This window comes from Sinocyclocheilus grahami, unplaced genomic scaffold (assembly GCF_001515645.1).
Source record: "Sinocyclocheilus grahami isolate Dianchi unplaced genomic scaffold, SAMN03320097.WGS_v1.1 scaffold167.1, whole genome shotgun sequence".
Classification (NCBI taxonomy): Eukaryota; Metazoa; Chordata; class Actinopteri; order Cypriniformes; family Cyprinidae; genus Sinocyclocheilus; species Sinocyclocheilus grahami.
In genome coordinates this window covers 750577-763040 of record NW_015505346.1, presented here as the reverse complement: position 1 = coordinate 763040, position 12464 = coordinate 750577, and the positions used below count along the sequence as shown (strand labels likewise).

Here is a 12464-nt window from a genome sequence, read left to right as displayed (position 1 = left end):
GGGGAGGAAATATTAAACAGAGGAAGTACCCACACTGAGAGCGAGGGAGTGGAAGACAGAGATGGTAAACAAATGCCTAGTTAAAACACTGCCATTGTTTTGCCAATTTCTTCCAAGATGCCTATTTTGTAGGTATATTGGAAGGTGCAACACAGACTACAGTCTTGTTGGGATCTGGGAGGGATAGTGGCAGTTCCTCAAGTTTGTGGTCCAAATTGAAAATGGATGAAAGTATTATGGCATTATTGTTTGAGAGTGGAACATAGAGACATTTGGAGCATTTGGCCAGACAGGGAAAATAACCTCTAGAGAGCAACACTTCAGATAATTTCTCGAGCTCAGCAGATTGAAGATGAGATTTAGATGGGGGGAAAAAGTCTATGCTTCAATAAATGGGCAGAAAAGACAAACCAACCACCCAACAAAACATACTTTCCTCCTTTTCTTAATTTGGGTTAAAAAGCTCTCTAAGTTTCTGATCTCAGGCACTTCAGTCTAAAATACCCAATCTACAGCAACAATCACACCAACCAGCAGCGATTTCTATTGGGGGACACATAATGAAGCTATTCTCTAAAGGGTGAGCATTCACTTCCACAATAAAAATACACCACTAGACAATTTCAGGAGAACTGTGCCACTGATCACAAATCTGTCAAGTGCTTTTGGGTTTGATGGCTTTTTTACCTGCTTTTCCCGGAGGCAACGTCTTTAAGTTGGATGCACAAAGAAAAAGAATGGGAGTGAAAGAGATTCATGAAAAAATAAGAACATTTGGTTGCACACTAGTCTGTATTCCAGGACTTAATTAAATGATGCTATTGTTTCTCAGTGTTTAGTGAGTGTTGATGGAGGAGGGGGAGTGAAACGTGATCAAAACGTCATAATACGTTGCAGAGGGGGATCATGGGATTAGCACAGATTGGCGAACATCACATTACTAAAAAGCACACAAACACTCACAAAGGACTGAGTAGTTGGTGTAGGCTTGTATGCCTATCCGACACTTTCACTGTATGATTGAGAGATAGGCCCCAGATGGCCCCCTGTGCATTCTTCTAAAGCGATTAAACGACATAATGATGAATTTTGCATTACTGTCATCTGCCTGTAATTATATGAAGTTACATCATCAGGAGAGTCCTTTGGCACAAGGTTTGCTCCATGAATAACAAATAAGCTTCAATCAACAGTCGAGTAGTAACTATGTGAATAAACACAGGTAATTATGACAGTGAATAATTTACATGTTTGATGCAATTCAAATATTCAATATGTATGCAATAAATATTAAATGCGTAAAGACAAATATTTTCAAATAAACACTTTTTGGTTATGCATCTGTTGTTTCGGATAGACCTTTGTGCCAAGAAAAAACACACAGGCACACACACACCGTAATGTGCAAACTTGTATCACTTCATATTTTTCCAATGACAAAATGTAATAAAGGTGATTAAATCAGTGAGGGCCATATGTCAACACACAATGTTTATCGCTTGTGGGCCATAGAGGGAGGTGAGACAGAGAGAGAGAGAGCGAGAGAGAGAGAGAGAGAGAGAGAGAGAGAGAGAGAGAGAGAGAGAGAGAGAACACACTGCAGCAGTAGCAACTAGCTATCTACTCTTCTAATCTTCAGCATGCCTTTGCCAGACTCAAGCTCCATGGGTAATGGAGCACCAGCACCAGAAACAGGAAATATAAAGAGGATGTGATGGTGGGGAGGGTTATTTCTTTATTTGTAAGTTATGGGGCTAGGAGAGTAAAACCTACAGTTGCACAAACCAAGGTTTCCTACAAAGCTGAGAGTAATTGTTTTGAGGCAGCAGCAGAGTAAGTTGGGAAGGTTACTTCAGCTGCATAAATGGAGAATGGAAGGTCAAAGACGTGCCTGACCCTGAGACAGCCGAAAAGGGTGCTTCTGGAACCTTGATCTGTTGTGGCAAAAATGGTAAAAGCTAAAACATACTGTAAGTGGGCATATGTGTTACAGCAGAATGTATTTTTGCTTGTTAGTTTGTTTGCTCGAGGAAGAAAAAAAATCTGTGAAGCAGAATTTGTTTCAAATCATCTGGTTGAAACTTTGTATACAAACAGCCAAATTTATATATATATATATATATATATATATATATATAGTTTCTTGAAGCATCTTGGAGACGTTGCCACAGTTCTTCTGGATTTAGTCTGACTCAGTTTGTTTTGTTTCTTCATGTCATTCCAGACAGACTGGACGATGATGAGATCAGATCTCTGTGTGGAGAACTGGTTGTTGTCAGACTCCTTGTGCAAACAAAAATCTCACTGGATTATTACAATTAATGGCAAAATGAATGTTTGGAAATGTAAACTGATATTTCCTACTGACACACTACAGCAAAAGATAGAAATAACTGACTTAAAACCATTTTTAGCTGGTGAAAATACCAGTGTTCTAATCATTTTGGCCACCACTGTATATATACTGCATACAAGACACATAACAGGGTCTAATTTGAGGTTGTTTGTCACACCAAGCTATGTTAAATGAGTATGTTTTAAAAAGCAGCCGTATCTTAATCAAATGTGGCACGAGTCATTTCAATGAGAAAAAAAGATGTTGTTCAGTGCTAGAAAAAAAGAAGGAAAGAATAATTATTTGACACTAAATAATGCTGTGAAAATTCTGCTGTGTACTTTGAAGATTAAGATCACTTTAACGTCTGATCAAAAAATCTTGCTCGGTAAGCCTTTGAAAAGCTACAAATGTCCAACCACTATGTAACATTAATAAACACACTAGAAGCTTAAAATAATTTGTTTACTCAAAAATGTCTAACAAAGACCAAACCCTTATGACCTTCCTTCTGAAAAGTATCTAGATTATTTACTATATAATAAATGTAAATGAGGACTGGAGCAAAAAAGACCATAAATATTTTTTATACAATTTGTGCACTATATTTCTTCTTCTAAAGTCATACAGTAGCTTTGTGTAAGGAAAACACTGAAAATTTAAGTCAGTGCTCATGAGACAAGTAGTGATATCTAATTAGCAAATCAATCACTCCTTTGAGTCTTATCTTTTCAATAAACTAGGTGATTCAATTAATGATTAATTCACAAAGACTGGTCCAGTTTTCCAATTCACCTGATTCTGTCATACACTAGATGTGAACATTATTAGTAAATATTGACACATTTCACCCACATTTCAGAAGATGTGGAATAGTACAGAAGTCATTTGAACCACTTTTATGACACCTTTAATGGCACTTTTGCATCGTTTTTAGAGCTTGAATGCTCCAGTCTCGGTTCATTGCAACTATATGAAACAACCAACTGTATTATTTAAAATTTCTCCTTTTGTGAAAATGAAAATCATACGGATTTGGAATGACATGAGGGAGTAAATGCTGTCAGAATTTTCATTTAGGGATGAACTAATCCTTTAAGTATTGGCTGATATCCTGGTTCTTTTTCCACATTGAGATGTGAGCTCATAAGTGCATTCTCTGCCCTAATTTAAGCAAGAGAGACACCAGAAACACAAGTGAGACAAGACTCTAAAATCCTGCTTTAAATAACCACGCTCTGCTGAAATTACGGATGTTTAGAGCAAGTGCGGGGCATTTGTCAAACTCAGCCACCGCAGATCCACTAACAGAGCTTGCAAACATGAGCTTTCCTCATCAAACTAAGATGGATGAGAGCTCAGATAAGCTGGAGGTCTGGTCTGCATTCTCCCTAAATCTTTTTCAGAGCCATTTCTAAACAAAGATGGGAGATGTGAAACGTCTAATCTGACAGTTTGTTAAGAGTCAGACTAATGAAAATAATGAAGTAAAGCAGCAATTAAAATATGCCAAAATCGATCAGCGCAGATCTGAGTTTTTCCCCTTTCATCTAATATGCCTTTCAATCAAAGCCAGGCTCCATTTAGACGCTAGCTACCTTGGATATATGACCCAGATATTCGATACCAGCATTGCCCTTCACTTTCCACAGTTTCTACCTTAAAGAGTGCATTAAAGTTTCAAGCTCTCGATAAAGAGCGAGGACCACAGCCTTAGTTAAAAGGCAACGTCTTAGCAGATTTCTGCGAAAGCTTGCTAGCCTGTTGCCCCCCAGCACCCTGCATTGTCCTGCTCGGCTGCACTCTCTCGGCTGGCCAGAGCTGAAAGGAGAGCCAGGCCTTAGAGTAATGTTTCTTGACAGCTTGGCACACAATACGGCACAGGAGAGCTGGAAATCACAACACATGTCGATAAACAAATGCTTATTTTTAGAGGAGAGAGAGCGATGCACTAGTTTATCTCTGCAGCAGGAAGGCCCTGACAGATCTGTTCCCGGGACAAACAAGGGAAGGGACGAGAAACTACGGCTGGTGTCCAGTGCCGGCAGGCCTAGTATCTTTCCCTTTTACAGGCACAGCAGTAGGACCATGTTTGATGGGATATCAAACGGCTGACGGTCACACTTGCCAAGAGTTCTCATTGGGATCCTCAAGACGGACAAGACAGTCTCTGAGTGGTGGACCAGCTTGGTTTTCAAAAGAGATGGCAGAATTTAAGATCTAAAACAAAAAGTAACTTAAAAGAAGGGAGCAGGGAAGCAAAGGCACACACATGCATCAAACCATCAGATGAAAAATACTTTCCAATAGATTGGAGCCGAAGGCTAATCTACAGCACTAATCAACACCTCTGCAGCACTGTAGGGAGGCAAACTTCAGCAGTCAAACAGGAATGTGCTTATGCAGTAACAGAAACACAGCTTGTGCTTTCAAACACTCCCCATCCATTCTTTTTCAAAAAAAAAACAACAACGTTGAATGTGTTTATGTACTTTACGTACAAGCTATCGGAGTATATTAGCCCTGAATTAAGCCATTAAAACCAGGTCGAGCTGGAACCTACAGACTTTTTTGATTCCCATTTATTTGATGAATTCGGGGGGAGATCTGTGGGAGAGAACTAAATTGATTTACAAAACAAAAAATGATTAAAACACTTAAGCTCATACGTAAATTCATGCAGTTTGACAAAATAGTTGAATATTTGATCTAAAATCATTATTTAATTCAATAAGTGAATAATGATGAATAATGAGACAAATCATTACAGATCAAATAACAATTCCAATAAAAGAAAAGCACCTGAATTACAGTACACACACCCACCCACACACACACACACACACACACACCGTCATGTATTGCCATTATATATGAAGGAATGCAATAAATTATAAATAAGTCTAGGTTCATAATTATAAAAATAAGTTTGAAAATGTGCATCTAACTCATAACTCCATAAACTATATTAATTCTTGTATTAAATTAGAAAACAACACACATATATATATACATACATATACAGTATATACAGTGGGTACGGAAATTATTCAGACCCCCTTAAATTTTTCACTCTTTGTTATATTGCAGCCATTTGCTAAAATCATTTAAGTTAATTTTTTTTCCTCATTAATGTACACACAGCACCCCATATTGACAGAAAAACACAGAATTGTTGACATTATATATTTATTATGTGTATATAAATACACACACACATAAATGTAAACATTTAAGAAAAATATGTTATGTTTATATATATATATTTATTTATTTATAATATAAATTATATGCATATATAGACATGTAAATACATGTAAATATTTTCAAATTATATACTGTATGTGTGTGTATTTATAGATATATAATAAATATACACAGAACACACACATATATTATGCAAACAAAAGCTTTCATTTTGTATGTTGTATGATATCAGACCAAATCAGACAATGTAAGATTTGATAAAGAACAGTTGAAACACGAGGAGCCCAAATTCCACAGAGGCCCAAGACACTGGATGTCGTAAATCAGATCCTGGCGCCACAAACCTGAACCAACCAGCAGCTTTGAGTAGCTCACAGCATTTAAACAAAAGAACACTTATTGACAATTCCAAGAATGTCCAAAAGCCCAGTTTAAATACTCAGGACACCATCTCTCTCGCTCTTAGCTCTTGGCTCGTCTCGCTCTTTGTTCGCTCTTTGTTTAACTCTCTTCTTTTTAGTCATAGCTGTGAGCTATGTTTTTTTTATCATGCTTCTTTAGTTTTTGAGCGTGCTCTGGCTTACACGCCAGCCCCTCCAAAACCATGAGGAGAAACGCCACCTAGTCTCATCAAACTTTACATCTATTTCTTTACTTTAGTTTATTTTCCGTTGAGTTTCGTGTTCTTCTGAGTTAAGTTTTGCCTAACGCCGTGCCTCAAGGGCCATCTAAACCTCAACTTCAGACCACAGATCCGCGTCGTCAGCCAACGCCCAACCAGTGGCTTCCCAAAACTGAACTTCCAGCCAATCAGCGACCGCGGGAAACCCCTTTCGGCAACCAGACAACAAAGGGAACCCCCGTACAGGCAACGCAACACAAGTACCTCCAGATCCTAGCTGAACTGGTGCATTTAATATAAATTTTAACCTCATTGAGGAACTCAATGCGAGGGTTAATAAAGTGATTGATGGTTGTTCAGATCTATGCAATTGCACATATTGTTGTAAACTTGGGATTTCACATTTTCATTCTCTTAAACTAATTATTTCCTCACTTTCTCTCTTTCTGCAACTTGTGTGAATGCGTGTGTTCATGTGTTAGATTAGTTTATATGTCTTAGATTTATCCAATAAAGCCTTATTTATATTGAAAAGAGAAGTATCTTGTGTTTTGTGCTCACAAGTTAATGTCTTAAACTGCCGATCTTGTTACTGTGCTATTTAATAGTGTTTTCACTATATTTTGGATATAAATATCCATTGCAGAATTTATGTCATACGGCTCGTTCAATGAATCGCTGGATGTCTCAGTGATCAGCCGTAAGACAGCGATTCTGTCCAAATTCCCTTTAAAATCTTAAATGATTCCCTTTGAGCTAAATTATCACTGTTTCCCTTACAGCGATTAATTGTTTGACAGCACTAATATATATAAACAAAAGACAAAAATAATCTGACAGATCACCATCATTCAACAACAATATAGATAGATAGATAGATAGATAGATAGATAGATAGATAGATAGATAGATAATTTAACCTCAAAAGTGTAACTGCATGTAAAGCATTCATAAATTGAGATGCAAAAACTGTTATTCTTGGAACATTGTGTTAGCATCATGGCTGAAACATTGGGGGCAGATGGGGCCTCTGGAGTGAAAAAAACTGTTATTCTTGGAACATTGTGTTAGCATCATGGCTGAAACATTGGGGGCAGATGGGGCCTCTGGCGTGAACACTGCCCCCCCCCCCAAGTTCAACTCAGGAAAGGTGAGTGGCTAATCCATTAGGATCATGTGCGCTAGGCCCCAAAGCACCATACTGATCCTTCAAAACTGAGAGTGACCCAGCAGAGATCTGGCTTGCCATTGGAATGAGCATTTGGATGAGCTCCTATTAAAGGCCAGGCAGGGCTGGGTTTCATGAACAACGGCCCATGTTTCCACATACAACATTATAAGCACAAAAGAAAATGTTATTTATCCATAACACGAAAATCTGAATGAAGTATCAGATGTGATTATATGCATATACTTGGAGGTGGGTGCATGAATCAGAAGTTAAGACAAGCTTAACCAGTCCAATGCTATTCCCCAGCTAAAGAAGACTGCACAGTTAGAGAGAAGCTTTGATTGACAGTGGGGTAAGTAGACAGAGAAGATAGTTAGACAAATGGATACCACGATATTGTCTGACAGACAGATGGAAGCATGAATGGATGGTTTGGCAGCATGATAAGGTAAATAGACTGATGGATAACTAAACAAATAGAGGAAGAAAATGGCTGGTGTGGTTGCAAAAAACAAAACAAAAAAGATAGAAAGATAAACACAGATGGATAGTGTTGATATGACATAGATCGATAGATTCTTCAATCCTATTTCTTCTTTCAAACATGATTGTATTTTGGATGAATCAAAAAATGGGTGAGTGTGAAACAGCAAGTTGACCAGAACAGACATGCCACTGTCTTCTCATCCATTAAATCTGATGTCAAATAAGCACTGAGGGGGGAGAGCTCTATAAATTCACATGATGAACATCACACTGAATATATGTTGAGCAAAAACATACACAGATACACAGGCAAACACAAGATGGAAGCCGTGTAATAAATCAGTGGGTGAGATTGTCATGGAATGTGAAATGAGAGTGATGGAGTAGTGATGTGTGATGGGGTGGAAGAATGAGAAAATGGAGGGATGGAAGTGATAAAGCTGCTTTCTGCTAACAAGGTCTCAAGATACCATTTGCACATCTTAATTACTCTTGGTGGAGTGCTGGAATACGAGTCATACAGCAAAAAAAAAAAAAAAATCTAAATGAAAATTACCTTTAAAGGTTACTTTATTTATGCCCCAATTTTACAGTCTCTGCACTGGCTACCTATTAAGTTCCGTATCAGTTACACAATATAATTACTTGCCTCTAAGGCCCTTAATGGGTTAGCTCCTGCATACCTAACTAGTCTTCTACCACGCTACAATCCATCACGCTCCCTAAGGTCGCAAAACTCTGGACTTTTGGTAGCACCTAGGATAGCAAAGTCCACTAAAGGAGGGAGAGCTTTTTCGCATTTGGCTCCTAAACTCTGGAATAGCCTTCCTGATAACGTTCGGGGTTCAGACACACTTTCTCTGTTTAAATCTAGATTAAAGACACATCTCTTTTGCCAAGCATTCAAATAATGCATCTCATAATCTTGTACTGCAGTTATATCTGATCAAATGCACATTATTATTCTTTAGTTTGGGTTAAACAAATCAATTTTGCTTGGTTGGAACAGCAGCTACGCTAATTATGTCTCTATTCGTTTCTCTGTTTTTTGCACAAGCTTTAGTCTGGATCCAGAACACCTGAGAAGAGATGATGCCAACCCCTCAGAGGACCTCAGATGATGCCAACCCTGAAACAACATACAGAACTACCACATAGGTTATGCTATAATGCTATAAGTGCTATAAGTTTGATTGCATCATATAATAATTGCTGTTAATAGTGTTCATCGTCTGTTTTATTACATCTTAAATTGATTTTTCCGTACATTTCTGCCATATGTACATTAACTGACAGTCACCACTGATAAGCTACCACTAAATATTGTAGAAACTTAATTTGCTGTAAAGTTGCTTTGCAACGATTTGTATGGTGAAAAGCGCTGTACAAATAAACTTGACTTGACCATTTAGCGCCCAAACTCTGGAATAACCTACCTAACATTGTTCGGGAGGCAGACACACTCTTGCAGTTTAAATCTAGATTAAAGACCCATCTCTTTAACCTGGCTTACACACTAACACAATAACACACTAATACGCTTCTAATATTAAAATCCGTTAAAGGATTTTTAGGCTGTATTAATTAGGACAACCAGAACCGGGAACACCTCATAACACCCGATGTACTTGCTACATTGTTAGAAGAATGGCATCTACGCTAATATTAGTCTGTTTCTCTCTTATTCCGAGGTCACCGTAGCCACCAGATCCAGTCTGTATCCAGATCAGATGGTCACTGGTTCCTTGCCGCTGTCGCCTCTGGCTTGCTTAGTTGGGGACACTTTATTTCCAGCAATATCGTTGACTTGATAGCAAATGATTGCAAAGATACTATTTAAACTGAACTGAGCAGGATGATGACATCACTGAATTCAATGATGAACTGCCTTTAACTGAAAAATTAGTGTTTACTATTGTCATTTTGCATAATTGACACACTATTTTCCTAATTAATGCTGTTCAGTTGCTTTGACACAATTTGTATTGTTAAAAGCGCTATATAAATAAAGGTGACTTGACTTGACTTTATTCAAAAATGAAAATTCTGTCAACATTTACTCACCCTCAAGCTGTTGCAAACCCATGTGTTTTTTTCTGGGGGACACAAATGTCCATGCAGCGACAGAGAATGTGCACAGATGCAAATCTCCTGAAGCCATATGATAGGTTTGTCAGATGAACTTAAAATTAAAGAAGTCATCGTCTTTGGCATGTTCATGAGGGTTTATAAGTGAAGTATTAATGTATAATGTGTCAGTGTCTAATATACTGTAATATGTATTCATTATCAAATGATTCTTTTGAGTCAGATCTTTTTAATGAATCAGGTCATTCAATTAAACAACAAAATCTATATTAAATATGATTTCTTTGCATGATTCTTTGGATGATTTGCTTCTTGAGTTCAGATCACTGACTTGATTTGTTTGCAGCGATAGCAGGCTAGATTATATTATATTAGATTAGATTAAACTTTATTGTCATTGCACATGTAAGGTACAAGGCAACGAAATGCAGTTAGCATCTAACCAGAAGTGCAATAAGCAGTAAGTACAGGATATACAGTGTCTCCAATATGTTACAAATGTACAATAAATATACAGATAAGGCAGTACTATGGACATAATTTACAGATTTTTAAATACTATCAGCATGATATACAGATAGGTGTACTATGAACGAGTCAGCGGGCAGAATTCAGTAAGGAGAGAGCTGTAGGGAAAAAGCTGTTCCTAAGTCGGCTGGTCCTTGTCCGGAGGCTCCTGAAGCACCTCCCGGAGGGCAGGAGGTTAAACAGTCTATGGTCAGGGTGAAAGGAGTCCTTAAGCATGCTGCGAGCTCGACGTAGACAGCGTTTCCTCTGGATGTCCTCAATAGCAGGAAGTGGTGTCCCTGTGATGCGTTGGGCGGTTTTCACCACCAATCAGCGTGGTGTCATCTGCAAACTGGATGATGGAGTTGGATCCATGCATAGGCCTGCAGTCGTGGGTGTAGAGGGAGTAGAGGAATGGGCTCAGCACACAGCCCTGTGGTAAGCCGGTGTTGAGTGTGATGGTGGTGGAGTAGGTGTGACCTGACCTAACATGCTGAGGCCCGTTGGTCAGAAATTCCATAATCCAGTTGCAGAGTGAGGTGTTAATGCCCAGGTCTCCAAGTTTAGTGGTCAGCTTGGAGGGAATGACAGTGTTAAATGCTGAGCTGAAGTCAACAAACAACATCCGTACATATGTGTTGTTATTGTCCAAGTGCAGCACTGTGCATACTGCATCCTCTGTGCTCCTATTGCTACGGTAGGCAAATTGTTGTGGGTCCAGTGTGGGTGGGATGCAGTTCTTAAGGTGAGCAAGGACCAGTCGCTCAAAGCACTTCATAACAATAGGTGTGAGTGCTATGGGGCGGTAGTCATTCAGGCACGTCGGGGAGGAGTGTTTCAGCACTGGCACAATGGATGTGGACTTAAAGCATGTTGGCACAGTTGCTTGGGTGAGGGACAGGTTGAAAATGTCTGTGAAGACCCATGCGAGCTGCTCTGCACATGCCCTAAGCACACGTCCAGGAATGCCGTCGAGGCCAGCAGCCTTGCGTGCGTTGATCTGGCTCAATGCAGTGTAGACATCTGTGTAGGTGAGTTTGAGGGGTTGGTGGTCTGCTGAGAGTGTGATATTGGTGGCCGTCTCCTTGCTGTCACTGTCGAAGTGAGCATAAAAGTCATTCAGTTACTCGTTAGGGAAAGAGACGTCTGTGACCGTTGGAGTGGAGTTGCTTGGCTTGTAGTCACTGATGACCTGGATGCCCTGCCACATGCGTCGGGGGTCAGAGTTGGAAAAGTGTTCCTTTAGCTTGTAGCAGTATTTGGCCTTTTTGATGCCCCTCCTCAGGTTAGCCCTGGATTTGCTGTAGGCCTGAGCATCATCTGATCTGAAGGCAGCGTTGCGGGCTTTCAGCAGGAGTCGCACCTCCTTGTTCATCCATGGCTTCTGATTAGGGTATGTTGTGATCTGTTTCTCTGTTGTGTAGCGTCTGCGTAGAATCATGCATGATCTTTGGGTTTTATGGCTTAAGAGACCCTTTTAGCTTTTGACATTTGCATATAAATTACAGTCCTGGTCACAGACGTTACACTTATATGGGTGCTAAATGTCAAATGCCCCCCCCCCATCAGGGAGATGCTAACCAGTTTCACCACCCTCGCCTCATTTGGAGTTTCAAACACATTCCAAAGAGATGTAAATGACCCCCGGGGCCATGCACAATGGGCCTGGCTGACCAAGCAAACTAACACACACACACACAAACACACACACACACGTAAAGACCGTTACTCTATTATATTCTTCAAATATATCGGGTATATTGCATGTGATGTTTGTACGTTTCCCTATTAGATTAGCTGAGTTACCACTCATTATTTGTATTAGTTAAAGCCTAAACGCTGATATTCAGCGTTTATGAATGTATCTTTGGTTTAATATATTCTAAATGTTTCTTTCTTGCTATCAGTATTATCTGCTTTTCATTCCTCAAACAATGAGGTACAGTATGTGATTGTGAAACGCATCATACGATTTGTACTATATTTTGGGTTAAAACTACAGAAATTCCAGACCGGCCATAAAACATGCAAATGAGCCATGAAGGGAA

At 39.2% G+C, this 12464-nt stretch overlaps 1 protein-coding gene across 1 annotated transcript in view; it reads right to left on the bottom strand.

Annotated features, from left to right (window-relative positions):
* The window catches only part of diaph2 (diaphanous-related formin 2), a 329306-nt gene that overhangs the window by 5679 nt on the left and 311163 nt on the right, over positions 1–12464 (bottom strand). Inside the window, exon 23 of the mRNA XM_016282860.1 lies at positions 688–709. Coding sequence (XP_016138346.1) covers positions 688–709 — 22 coding nt within the window. The remainder of the gene's footprint in view (positions 1–687; positions 710–12464) is intronic.